The sequence below is a fragment of the Puma concolor genome, chromosome A2 (genome assembly GCF_028749965.1).
Source record: "Puma concolor isolate L17-30 chromosome A2, mPumCon1.1.hap2, whole genome shotgun sequence".
Classification (NCBI taxonomy): Eukaryota; Metazoa; Chordata; class Mammalia; order Carnivora; family Felidae; genus Puma; species Puma concolor.
In genome coordinates this window covers 19,036,922-19,050,829 of record NC_141668.1, presented here as the reverse complement: position 1 = coordinate 19,050,829, position 13,908 = coordinate 19,036,922, and the positions used below count along the sequence as shown (strand labels likewise).

Genomic DNA, 13,908 nt, shown 5'->3' with positions numbered 1-13,908 from the left:
TCCAGCATCGAGGTCACCTGGCTGCAGGCTGTACCCGGACTCTGCCTGCAGTCTTTCCAGGGGGACCACACCAGGGGCAGGACCCACCTCTCTGGTTCCTCAGAAGTATTAGAACCACTGACCTCCAGGGTCCTCTGCTCTCAAGCTAGGAGCCAGAACAAACCCAAGTCTAACTGGTGAAGCGTCATTTTTTTTGTGTGTGAATGAAAGAAAATACTTATCAGTGGAACCACTCCCCCCATATGTGCCTCCCTAAAACTTCTTCCCAGCAAGCCGAAAAATGAGGTCTGAGAAGGAGGAAACCTTTGCGTCTGCATAGAAGCTGCTTGAAGGGAGAGAAGCCCAGGCAGGGGAGAGAACACCCGAGCGGTGGCATCTGGATGGGTTGAAGCGAACCGCTGAAGTGCTCTGAAAGCCGTGCTCCTGGGGCCAAGAGGAGGCGGCAAGCAGACCGGTCCTGAGGACAGCGAGGGGCGTGTAGCCTGGGCCAGAGCCGGGGTCCACACCTGCACCAGGGACACAGGCTCCAGGACCCGAGGCTGGACTGGCTTGATGGCTTCCCCGCTACCCTGCCCTTGCCCCAAATAAGGGGAGGGGTCTTGCTGGGGTTCTGGGTAGGTGCCAAGCAGCTATTGTGAAGAAGGGAAATTTCAAGTTTTGACACGTTTTACTGGAGGATGAAAGCGCATCCTGGAGGGGGTATGGGTGCGACCGGGAGGAAGGCCAGGGTGAATGCATCCTGACGAGCCCTCAGGATGGCGCGAAGACTGGGGAGAAGCAGGCCAGGAAGGGGCAGGTTTCCGTATTTGCTCATTTCAAAAGGGTTTGGGTTTTGTGTTTTTAGGCAGTGCTGTGGAAACCCACACAATCCTAAACTGAACTGAAAACAAATGCCCAGAGCATAAAGGAAAAGACAGAAGACACAGCTTTTCAAGTGTTTCTTTGCAATATTTGAAGACGTTTCGGTAGCAGTGGAGACAGTACTGACGAGAGAGAATGGGTACAAGATAGAAAGTGAGACAAAACTTTGAAGTTCAACAGGCCATGTTCCCACTCGAACGAAACACATGACCGCTTCTTAAACGTCCTACAGCATCGCTGGGGGAGGTGAACAATTTGCTGTTTCAGTGCAGAAGATGGGGAAACTGTAAATGGAGAGTCTTGGTTTTCTTCGTTTGAGTAGAGGGTCACCAAGGTAGAAATAGGTAAAAATGTGTAAGTCACTACTTCTTAGTCTCTGGTGTTCTCTCATAATGGAGCCACATAAATACCTACTTTCCTCCACATCCCAGCAGAAGGGTGCCAAGGCGTCAGCACCAACTTCTTCCCGATTTTCCGTAAGTAGGTAACAGGCCCGCGCCTGGCCCGCCTCAGATGGAAAAGCAAGCTAGGGAGACCTGCTCCGGTGCTCTCGCCGTTCACCAGCAGAGGGCGCTGGCACCGGGCTCCGGTCAACCTCAAGGATGTGAAGTTGACAGAACGACAGGAGCCCCAGTGGCAGAGGGACAGGGAAACCGAGTGCAGAAGGCAGCCGGGAACAGAAGCCTGGGACCCTAACCTCATCCCGAGAAGCTCCACCGACGCAGGGAAGAAAAGGAACGCTGTGACCTGACTGGAGCTCAAAGAAACAGAACAGCACATGCCACAGCTGGCCAGCATGGTGCGGGAGAGGCCGTCCTACCCCGAAGGCGGAGCAAACCTCCCCCAAGGCTCAGCCCTGCAGCAGTGGGCGCGCAGGGGAGGCTTGCGGCTGACCGGCTCCCAGCGGGAACATGTGCCTCTTCAAGGACAAGGGGTGAAGGGACACGCTCTGCTGCACACACACATTCCAGAAAGAGATACCAGGTGACCGCGAGAGCATTCTTTTTTTAAAAAAATGATGAAAAACGAGCAAATATATACAAAATACTGTCAATCTCTCCTGGGCCAACAGAGCAGCCATCACGATGCGTCTCCTGCCCCCGGAGCCTCCTGCCCCCGGAGAGGCCTGCGGCACAGCCCAGCCTGTGGGTCTCCGGGGCACTCGTGCCACGGCTCCGTGCGGCTCCCGTCCAGTCTCTCCCTGAAGACTCCCCGCACTGGCAAGGAGTGGAAGCAGACTGCCCTGTCTTCCCGTCCCATCTCCCCACACCCCCCAGAATAATACTGCTTCCGTGGGCATCCCTCGGATTGGGCCCCATCAGAGTTTATGCGCCAGGAGGGTGGTCAGCTTGATCTTGCCATCCATGGAGGCAGTGAGGCATGTCCCACAGTCCATGGCGGTGCTCCAGTCCACAGTGACCACGGGGGCTCGGTGGCCGCCCAGGCTCAAGCAGCTCTCCAGAACCTTCTCATCCCCACCCAGCTGCAAGACAAGAGAGGCGGCGTCAGCAGGCACTGTTCACAAACACAACTACTTTATTCACCAAACTGCCTCGAGCCTGGTGGCTGCTACCCCAATCTGAGGACGTGCCCGGGCACACATGCCCACCTTTCCAGAAGATCTCAGTTTAATTTCTTGGGCCAGGAAGCACCTTCCCTACCTCAACTATAGTTACTCCTTCGTCTCAGTTGAAAAACAAGATCATACGTTCTCAAGGACCAGAGAATTTTCTCTGCCACCTTTAACCGGCACCCCCCACCCAGTTCTTTTCCTACATGGTTTACCGCTCCCCAGCATTAGATCCTGGATCTGCTGCTCGGCTGCCCATTTGCTTCCCGCAGGAATGCGAGCTGCGGCGCCCAGCACAGTGCTGGCACAGGCAGGCCCCTGAGGACACATGCACAGGCTCCCCCTCTCCCACCAAGCCCACAGCTATGAAGAGTCAGCAGGTAACGAGGAAGGGGAAGCCAGGAACACGATGAATAATGATTAATCCGGCTATGGATAACACCCAGGAGTAGGACGCAGAAGTCTCTGGCCTTTGTGGAGAAAACATCTTTAAAAGTCATAACTTGTTTAAAAAATACATCAATATCAAATAAAAAAATAAATTTAAATCATAAGTTGTTTAAAGATCATAAAAACAGGATCCAAAGTTCATTATATTCCTTAAGTAAGTTAGACCCCATAACTGGCATTTCAAAAATTGTACAGAGGGAAATCTTTGGACCCATTAATCGGTTACAGAGCACGTCTGACTGCAAATCATCAGGCCATAGTGATCACAGAGGCTTGGTGGCCACCCAGGCTCAGGCAGAAACCCAGAACCGTCTCATCCCCACCCAGCTGCAGGAGGACAGGAGAGGAGGAGGCATTTGGGACAAATGACAAAGGCTGATTGGGACAAATGACAAAGGCTGATCAGGACAAATAACAAGTGACAAAGGCTCATCGTTACAAATACACAAACACATGCAACACACATAAAATCATACAGAGAGCGAAGTATAACCTAACTGAAACTCAATTTTTAAATAAAATAAACTACAATTAGGCTTGCAAACAGAAAGCTCTTATTTTTACAGCATCTCCCAAGAGCAATTACAAGAAACTGCAGAGCTAATTTTAAGAAGGCCAAGAGCCACTAGACACATCATGTGTGGAAAAGAGGAGCCTCACTGATGGTAAACCCAGATGTCCCAGGGCCACGCTCCAAGCCAACGGTCTAGAAGGCTCCTGACACTACATCTCCAGAGTCCTCCTTACACCCCATCCCATTCAAGTGCTCTCACGTGCCTTTATCTCTGTGGGGCCCCAAGGCCTGCCTTTATCTCTGTGGGGCCCCAAGGCCTGCCTTCCTCCCTGTCTCTCCTCTGGCCTCAAATCCATAGCCCACCCCCCACAACCTGCCAGGGAATCTTCCCTGAGGACTCGGCCCCTGCCCAGCTCCCTCCCCTCAGAACCCCAACACTGCCCTGTCCCTGGTGGTGGTGTCTCGAGTGTGAATCCCAGAAGAACAGGATCGCACTCTCTCCCCCACGTGCACTCCACAGCACCTAGACCAACAACTGCGCACAGCTTCTGTCCACACCACGTGCGGTCCACTGACTGATGAGCCATGGCAATGAGGGCATGGAGAGCCCCCAAGCAGAGGACATTCCACCTGTGACTCTATCCCTACAGCCTAAATACCACCGTTAGGCAAAGAGTTAACAGTGAGGCTAAGAATTGGTTTGTGTGGTTACCATAAACATATGCTTAGGCTACAACTCAAATCCTCATCACTAGTCTGTTTGATAATATTAGTAAAATACAAGACGTTTATAAATTCATACAATTATATTTTACAAAGTACATGAACCAGAGAAACTCGGACACAAGAATTAAAACAAGCGTATAAACTGAGGGACAAAACCAAAGCGGACAACTTACATCATGCTGTGATCAATCACACCCCCAGATTTCTGCTTTGGCCATGGGACTGGAATATCCATGATCCATGGGATCCCCAATAAACTAATAAATCTATACCACATTAGAGTAACTAAAGCAGACCACAGAAAGCTCTTGCTTGTGTGAGGCATGTTCCCCAACCCAACACTCTTTCCAACCCTTCTCCCTATTTCTTTATGTTTTCTATAATAGGTATTATTCCCAAGGAATAAAAGCAGAAAAGGTCCAGAATCTGCAAATGGACAAGCAGAGAAAAGGACAGACGTGCCAAACTCTGTCCCCACTGCTGAGCTGAGAATCGGCCCCCTTGCCCGGCCTGCAGCAAGGAGACCCCAGGAGCTATCCATCCGGGGTCAGAGGCTTCTCTGGGGCCACACAGGGCAGGGAGAGGGATGGAGGCCCATGCTCAGCCTGGCCCAGACCTCCAGGGGGGACCTCCCTGCCCACCGTGACAGCACCCCCACCCTCGGTACCTTGTAGATGACTCCACCCGTGGCAGAACACGTCAACATGTAATTTCCCTCCGAGTCAAAAGCGAAGAGTCGGCCCCGGGGAACTTGAACCTGCTTGTAGCCGCTGTAACCTGACAGCACAAAGGGGCCCGTGGCGTCGGCAGGGAGGGTGTACTCAGACACCTTCAGGCCACTCTTGTGGATGTTCCACTGGATGAACTGCAACCACAAAGCACAACCTGAATGCTCTTCCAGCAGGAGCTGGCCGTGGCTCCCCGGCACCCAGCCCGGGAGGAGGAGCAAAGGTGGATCCCAGAGCAGAGGCCGTGGGTCTACAGCCCACCAGGAAAGGTGGCGGGATGACCCCTCAGTGCATCCCTGCCCAACACAACTTAAACATTCTTTCAGAGAAGAACATCTAGAAAGAGTCTGTAACTTCACATGAGAGCCTGGGCTTTCTCTCTGGCCTGACTCCAGGAGAGGAAAAGGGCAGGCAGCTGCCGTTGTTTGGGTTCCTGTCTCTGAAGCAGGGGAATGCTCCAAGCGATCATGACTATTACTGCTGATTATTGTTGTTGTTTCTAGGGTTAGAACCCAACCAGATTTTTCTGACTTAGAAGCGAAGAGAGGACACATCCCAAATATCTTCCCGATGTCTCCACATTGTTATCAACTGAACACGTGCAGTATCATCATCAACTAGCTTCACGCACTATAGTGTATATAATCCTTTAGCCTACATCACGGACAGGCCCGTCTGACCACCTCTTACCTGAGAGTCCTACTCACATAAATAGGAAGTCAAGCTTTAATTTAAAACTCCCTTCCCACAGTTTTCAAATGAAGGGCTTATTTTGTAATTACAGTTTTCAATGAATACTACAGGTACATCGTATAAAATCCAAACGTACCGGAGGGTGCACATGAAAACCAAGACTTTCTCCCACTTCTGCCTTCCTGCCTCCCACCCCCAGCTCCCTTTCGACAGGTCCTAATGTGTCTTTCCAGAAAGAATAGACAAGGGGGCACTTCTCTTTGCTTTTATCCCCGGCTTATTTTACCTTTCTTGACTCCACTCAGGCCTATCCGCACTGACTCTAGGAAGCAAACTCTACACGTGATGCTGTGACCACCCAACCGCCAAGGTCAATGCAGCACAGCCCGGCCCTAATCTGGACGCCGCTAATGCACCTATAGTGGGAAGAGTCACTTCTGCTACAAGGAGGGAGGCTGGGTTCTTCCCTTTCATAACCGCCAGCTCCCACTAAACTTGTGCAAACCTCACAATGGTCCTAGGAGACTGGTTACTACTATACCCCTATTACACACAGGACACGGTGAGGCAGAGAGGGGCCCAAGGTCACAGTGCCAGTAAAGGGCACGGTCAGGATTCATCTCACCCCCCACGCTTCTCTGGTGCTCTCTGGAATCTCAGATGGCTAACCCAGCGGAAGGGAAGTTCCCGATCCAAATCCGCTCCCACCTACCTTCCCATCCTCGCCGATACTGTACACGGTGTTCTCGTCGTAACTGAACTCCACAGAATAGACCTCCCCGCAGTGGGCCTTCCAGCTCATGGCGCACTCGTGCTGCTGCATATCTGAGGCAATGAGGTGCCGCTAAGACCCCCGCCCGGGCCCCGGGGAGGCATCCGCCCCTGACAGAAGGGCAGAAGCTGTTCTGGAGGCAGAGGGCCTCCTGGAAACTACAGGTATCTCGGAGCTGAGCCCTGCCAAAAAGGCCTTTCAGTTTGCTAGTTCTCTCCGCCAATGTATTAATCGTCTGTTTAACAAATGTAAAATAGAAGCTTTTAACACTGGGTCAAAAATGAGGTTCAGGAATCTCTTGGCAGAGCCTGAGCTCCTCTGGGGAGCCCAGAAGTTGAGGGGGACACACAAATCCTTCCTAGGAGGCCTCCCACCGCTTCCTAGGTAACTTCCCACCAGGGCGCTTGGGGGATCTGCTGGACACAGTCCCTAGTTCCCTCCCAGACTCTCTGACCCGGAGTCTCCAGAGGCAGATCTGGAGGTCTGCCTCGGGGATCCTCAAACGGCGACACACCTTTACCAGGAGAACGCACGAGCCACGCCAAGCGGACGGCACGGCATTACCCTCACGTGTCCTCCTGGATCTCACTCAGGCCATAGGACTCGGATCAAACAGTCCGGACTCAAGGACTGCTGAGCCCCAGCACTCCCGAGGCCGACACTGACCGTGTGCAAGGTGACTGGTTCCGGAGGTTTTGAAAAGAGCAGACTCGGACCAAAGTTAAGCTCTATTTCAAGCATCTTGAATTGGGCTTCTGCAGTAGCCTCTAGTCCAGCCGGCAAAAACCCAACTCTCTTCTCTGAGACACCGGAGGAGGGGACCAGACTGCCGTGAGCACACCCACTTACCAAACAGGCGGATGACGCCATCAGCCGCCCCTGTGACCAGCAGGTTCCCATTGTGATTGAAGGCCGTGCAGTTGATGGCAATGGGCTCGGGGTCCAGGGAGAACTGGAGCTAGTTACAAACAAAAACCAAAACAAAAAACAACTAACTAAATTGGAAACTGTAAAACAGTAACAACGCGAAATTCAAAATAGGTTGTCTGCAAGGGCAAGGGGGCCAAGAATGCAAAGGGCACACAACAGCATAAAAAGTGTTGAAGGTTCCACTTTCAAACTGTGACAATATGTACGGGTTCACGTTACAGCTTCTCTTCTCATTACCCTATATACCTTCGATTGCAACATTCTTTTGTACGTACTCAGTATTTCATTAAAACTCTGAAGATAACAAGTGAACATAAAATTACGGGAAGTGCTTTTGAGGAAAAGAACGAGATTAAGAAGGATCTAATTAAACTGGAGAAGGGAAAGCATCTAAGAGACACTGGAGGACAGATGTCTGCCAGACTGAGTGGGATAAGAACTCTCTAGAGAGGGGAGAGCACGTGGATAGGGCCTGCGGCCGCAGGACACTCCACAAGGCCGAAGGGCGGGGACGGCAGACCGTGCAAGGCCCTGGGCCAGTGTGGGTGGGAAATCTGGAAGAATGGAGCGGTGTGACATGCCACAGGGTCTGCCATTCCCTCCGGTGGGAGGGCCGGGGGCGCGAGTCTAGGGTGTGTCCCTGGAAGTGCAGAGAAGAGGGCAGAAACACTCTGCAGGTGGGGCCGTCTGCTCACAGACTGACCACGTGGAGTGAGGGAGAAGGACGGCTCCAAACAGGCACCCCGTTTCTTAGTGGAGCACATCTGGCAAGATGAGGAAAACTAGAGAGGAGAACAGACGTGGCAGGACACGGTGGTCAAGAATTCAGGTGTGGCCCTGAAACCTGAGCTCCAGGGAGACCCCTTGCTGGGAACATACACCATTTCTACAGGCAGACGCAGGGAGGTGCGAACTGGACCCTCGGAACACGGCCCGTCTACAGAACAGGGACCCTTCCCAGTGTCCAGTGACATCAGAAAACCATTTGTTCGAGGCAAGGGCCATGCCATGTTTGTGTCCCAAAACTAATTTTAATGAGCAACGTCACCGCCTTTTAAACGTGTGAGTTTACACATCCTTTCTCTCTCTAGGGGCTGAGGGTCACAGCCGCGGGAATCTGCCACTTTAGGTGGGAACCGTCCTCGGCTCCTGAGGAAGGTGGGCCACGTGGCCCACAAGTCAGCTTTCACGTAGCTGTCACTTCTCAAGAACACGCATGTGTCCTCACCTCTTTCAGCTGCTGCTGTCATTTTCATGAAATACTAAGCTAATGGAATCAGAAAGAGAGTCCACATCTGTCTTCTAAAAACTAAGCCACTTGAATGTCTAATAATAAGCGAAAGAAGGTAATGCGAAAATGCCGTAAGATCCCAGCTACATGGCATTATGGAAAACGCAAAGCTACGGGGACAGTACAAAGGTCAGCGGCTGCCAGGGTTTGGGGGGACGTGGTAGGACAAACGGGAGGTGCACAGAGGGTTTTTAGGCAGTGAAAACGGCCTGTGTGATACTACAGTGGTAGGTACCTGTCCTCATACATTTGTCCAATCCCTGAGAACGTACAACACCAAGACTGAGGCCTGAGATCAACTCTGAACTTTAGGGGATTGGGCTGTCACTGCAGATGCTCTGGTGGGGGACGCAGTAGGGGTGTGTCTGGTGGGGGACGCAGTAGGGGGCAGGGGGCATGTAGGAGACCTCTGTACCTTCCTCCCAATTTTGTTGTGAACCACAACTGCTCAAAAAATTTTTAAAGCTTTTCAATATAAACAAAAGTAAACAAATTTTATAAGCCACAAGGGCCCTCTGATAGGCTGCATATGACTTCTCAGCCGGGGCACAATTCTCAATGACTTAAGTCGCTAGCAAGCTGCCCAACCCGAGTGTTACTGCTTTTCAACACTTCCACTCCGAACCCGCCTCACAAATCAAAATCAGAGGAGACCAGAGCAAAGAGAGGAGGCGGCTCATCGGAAAGACGGGAGAGCGAGCCCGGAGTGTGACCCCACACAGACCCACGGGGAGACCCACAGGGGCAGGGCCTGCACCTGCTGCTTCATGGTTTTCGTGTCCCACAGCAGCAGCTTGCCGGGAACCTGGTCAGTACCCTTGCTGCCGGTATCTGGAGCCGAGAAGTCCACCTGGGAAGCGAGGCTCGGAGCCGCGGCCGAACAGACGAAAGAGGCCCCGTTGGGGCTGCACGCGAGAGACAGGATTCTGCAACACACGCGGGGCTGGGTCAGCACTCCGCCGGCCCCCGGAGGCTGGTCCTGCCACAGAGACGGGCCAAAAGGCCCGGCGCAGAAGCAGGCCCCCCCACAGAGCACGGCAGGGGTGGGCAGTGGCCTCCCACTCACCTGGGCATGTCGTCGTTGATGCTGATCTCACAGAGATTCTTCTTGGCTTCTGTGTCATAAAGACGCACTGTCCCCACACCACTGCCCAGCAGGAGCTAGAATTGAGAAGGGGTGGGAGGCACGAAGGACAGCACGGGGGGGCGGGGGGGGGGGGAATGTGTCAGGGAGGAGCACTGCGGGGCTGGGCCCACTCCTGTGAGGGGTAGGTCTGGGCAGGCAGTAGGGGCGAGGCCCACTTAAACACACCTCCACGCAACCAGGTGATATCTGGCTACAACGGACCTCATTTAAAAACTACATGAAGACCGGGGCGTCTGGGTGGCTCAGTTGGTTAAGCATCTGACTTTAGCTCAGGTCACAATCTCGCAGTCCATGAGTCTGAGCCCTGCGTCCGGCCTGTGTTGACAGCTCAGAGCCTGGAGCCTGCTTTGGATTCTGTGTCTTCCTCTCTCTGCCCCTCCCCTGCTCATGCTCTGTCTCTCTCTCTCTGTCTCTGTTTCTCTCTCAAAAATAAAGATTTGAAAACTTTAAAAAAAATTACGTGGAGACCTTAGAGGTGACCTTGAACAGAAACAAAACTACAGAAGGCATCTATGAACTGGGAGAGAGAGAGAGATCACCTCAGATACACCTGGAAAGGTGCCGGCTGATTAAATGAGATGCTCTGATCTTCGCTCCCTGTCAGTTTTAAATGTCAGTTGTTCCCGTCCTTCCTTCTCCCTCATCTACCCGCCACCACCGGCAGCCTGCCGGGCCTGGGTGAGGCCCCGTTTGCATGTTCTGGGGACAGCTCTGGCTCTGGGCCTGTAAAGGTCTCCAGGAAAAATACAAGAGGCTATCCTTGCCTTCAGGCATTTGTGACTGATTGGGTAAAAAGCTTAAAAGATAATAATGGGTAATGCCAGAAGAAGAACCAGAGGCAGGTCTGAGGGTGTCCCCCAGGAATATTACCTATATTCTAACTTCAAATTCATACTGGCAGATAACACTTGTATAGGCTAAGTCCTGAGATCCTAGTAGCATAAGGATAATCCCTGCAGGTTGTCAAAAATTATTTAGAAAAACAATGAGGTTTGTCCCTTGGGCTGCCTTGCATCATCTCCTCAAAACAGAATACAAGGAAAGAAAACACTTAAATCAACTTGACCTCTTCAACTGCAAATCCTCTCTCAAGTATTAAAAACGTCCAGAGGGGCGCCTGGGTGGCGCAGTCGGTTAAGCGTCCGACTTCAGCCAGGTCACGATCTCGCGGTCCGTGAGTTCGAGCCCCGCGTCGGGCTCTGGGCTGATGGCTCAGAGCCTGGAGCCTGTTTCCGATTCTGTGTCTCCCTCTCTCTCTGCCCCTCCCCCGTTCATGCTCTGTCTCTCTCTGTCCCAAAAATAAATAAACGTTGAAAAAAATTAAAAAAAAAAAACAAAAAAACGTCCAGAAAGAAAAAGAGCGCTGTGCTAACAGCACTGTAGTAGACGTGTGGGGACCCCAAATAGGACACCATCCCCACCAGCTTCAGCCATTTCCCAGAGGGCCTGGCCCGGGGAGGGGTCTTGCAGGAGGAGGGGCAGCTGGGAACATCTGTGCTGGGCTGTCAGAGGGGACAGACGACAGGAGCTGATGGGGGAGAGCAGGGGGCAGGAGAGACACTCACCAACTGGCAGGAGCATCCTGCAGGTCCCACGACCATCTGATTTCAATTCTTGCTAATCCAATAGCTTCCCTGCTGCCCCCAAGCAGGAGCCCTGATCGGACAGTCTGGATGTGTGCCCCCCCGACTCCCAGGAAGAGAGAAGGGAGGGGTCTGGCCTAGCTGCCTCGGCTCAGCCACTGGTGCCAGAAGCTGGAAACTCCTCACTTAGACCGCAATGAGGCACGCATCGCTCGTCACTCACCAGCCTGTCCCGCTTGGTGGCCCACTCCAGAGAGAGCAGCGGCGACTTGGAAATGGAGGACGCTTTGGTCTGCATGATGGGATTGAAGGACCATACTTTGATGACCCCGTCCACATCTAAGCTGGCGACCCTCCTCCCCGAGCAGTCCACTCTAAGACGGGAGAGAGAAGGAAGCTGTTACCATCCTTGCCTCAGCGCACCGTCCTCTTCAACTAGTGCCCAGATTGCTTTGCTGACTTCTCAACTGTTTCTCAAACTGCCTACACGCCAAGGATGGGTGTGGACTACTTCTAGAAGTATTCATGTGTTTGGTCGCCCAGGAACTGCTTACAAAGGACCTAGTATGTGCTGAGCCCTGTGGTCCACAACGGGGACAGAACAGCAGGGAAGGTAGGCACGGCCCCGGCCCCGAGCACTGGGGTGCCTCCTGCATCACACTCCAGAGCCATCGGCTCCCGGGGCAGGGAGGACACTCGTTGTCTGAAAACTACCTTCCGTGAGGGCTTCTTATAAAGGTCAAGCTTTTACCACGTGTGACTAAAAACTTGTACGTGATAAAGATTTACCTAAAAGTACAAACGTGAGGCAAATTAAAATGAAGTCTTAGGGAGTTCCAATAAAAGGTAGCCTATTCTGAGACTCCAGAGTCCCATAGCTAGAGAGGACAGAGAGGCTGCCCAGGCCAAGGGCAGCTGTCCAGCCCTCCTGTGACTCTGGAGGGACGGCCACAGTCCTTCAGGGACCAGTCCACCACGTGTACCTCCTGTCTGCCACACCTTCGCACACACAGCCTCATAACCCAGGCTTCCCAGGGAGACCAGCCCCCACCCCAGTCAGCACTTTCCTGCCGGGGCCTTGCCCCCAGACCCGCACCCACCTGCAGTGCATGATGGAGGAGTGGTGCTCCCCGTACTCCTCCTGCCCCAGCACAATGAACGGCTGCTCAGGACGGACCCCTCCTCCCTCGGCGCTTGCTGCGGGAGCCCGCGTCAATGTCTCCAGCGCCTCCACGTGGAGCTCTGGGCAGGACTCGGCCTCCGGGCCACTAGTTTCAGGCTTCTTCTCTGCACTCTGTGACAGGCAAAGTGGGGACGAGTTACCTGTGAAGGGTCTGCACTGGGCCCAGCCATTCGGGGACACACTGCAGGACATCTAGGATGCCGGGCTACGGCACGCTGGGGGGGCTCTCAGTGGGTACAGGGTCTGTAGACCTGTAGAAAGAGCTCCGAACACTAAGAGCAGCACCCAGCTTGCCCCAGGAGAGGCAGGTTCCCGCTCTGCTGATGGCCCCTGTCTAGAGACCCTGCTGAGGGAGTAGTGGGCCATGGGTACCCTCTGCCTGTCACAGCTGACAGGACCCAGGACTGGCCGACAATAAAAATTAGTGAGAACCTACTAGGTGCCAAGCACTGTGTGACCACATTTGATTCTCATTTAATCCTTCCTGAAACCATCTGAGATCCTATGATTAACCCCATTTAATAACTGTGGAAACTAAAGACTGAAAGCAGAAGTTAAATAACTTACCCAAGGTCAAGAGCTGGCAATGGGCAGGACTCAGATGTGAAACCAGATCAGAGGCAAGCCTAGCCCCTCACCAGCATCTCCCCCATACCTACCCGCACCTCCTCCTGAAAAGGAGGTACCAAGAGACTGAGGTGACTGGCCGGGCATAAAGATAGAGACTCAAGGAGCAGCAGAGGCCGGAACAAGGCCGGGCACCAGAAGGCACCTGACCCTCTGCCACCTGGCGCGTCTGCAGCTGCCCTGGTCTCTGCCTCCCTGGTACACTAAATGCTGACCGCCATGACTTCTAGCCTTTCACCCACACAAAACCCAGGCCAGGCAGCATCAGCCAGGGCAATCTCCACCAGCCTCTTGGCTCCCAAGGCTCCTCTAAGTGCTCCTTAGGGTAGCAGAAACCACGGGTCTACAGCACAAAAATAACAGAGGAAGAGAGACCTCTGAGCTCAGATAGGTGCCTTCCGGGAGCGGCCGAGCTCAGGTGTGCCTTTAATCCTACGGTGTCGGAAGAGGACAATCTGAGATCCGAGGCTTAAGGGTCTATGCCATCAAATTGGAACCGGCACAGGGCTGGTAACCGGCAGCAATGCTTTTAAAAGTAGTCCCGATCACGAGATAAATGGTCAACAGGCTGACTCAGCCAGTAAACCCCTTGGGTTTCTCCTTTCAATCTGGAGTAGGTGACAGAAGGAGAAGCAGCTTTACTGCCACAAAGAGTAGACTCCGACCCATTTCCAGGGTGAGGAGAGTCCCGGGGTTTAGCGTGGCAACGGCCCGGGGCCGCACCACCGTGTGTCAGCGCAGCATCTCCAGCAGGCGATGTGGGAGAAAGGGAGGCTGTGAAGGGGCAAGGCTGGGTGATTCTGGCCTAAACCAAGGGAAACAGGCCTCTCCTG

General features: G+C 53.3%; 1 protein-coding gene across 1 annotated transcript in view; it reads right to left on the bottom strand.

Moving 5' to 3' along the window:
• Window positions 1-923: 923 nt before the first annotated feature.
• WDR91 (WD repeat domain 91) overlaps window positions 924-13,908 on the bottom strand; it is a 28,984-nt gene continuing 15,999 nt past the window's right edge. The window contains exons 8-15 of the mRNA XM_025929335.2: window positions 12,366-12,559; window positions 11,489-11,639; window positions 9,602-9,696; window positions 9,293-9,461; window positions 7,164-7,272; window positions 6,255-6,367; window positions 4,789-4,986; window positions 924-2,344 (exon numbers count right to left, since the gene is read on the bottom strand). Of these exons, the coding sequence (XP_025785120.2) occupies window positions 2,180-2,344; window positions 4,789-4,986; window positions 6,255-6,367; window positions 7,164-7,272; window positions 9,293-9,461; window positions 9,602-9,696; window positions 11,489-11,639; window positions 12,366-12,559 (1,194 nt within the window). The 3' untranslated portion in view covers window positions 924-2,179. The remainder of the gene's footprint in view (window positions 2,345-4,788; window positions 4,987-6,254; window positions 6,368-7,163; window positions 7,273-9,292; window positions 9,462-9,601; window positions 9,697-11,488; window positions 11,640-12,365; window positions 12,560-13,908) is intronic.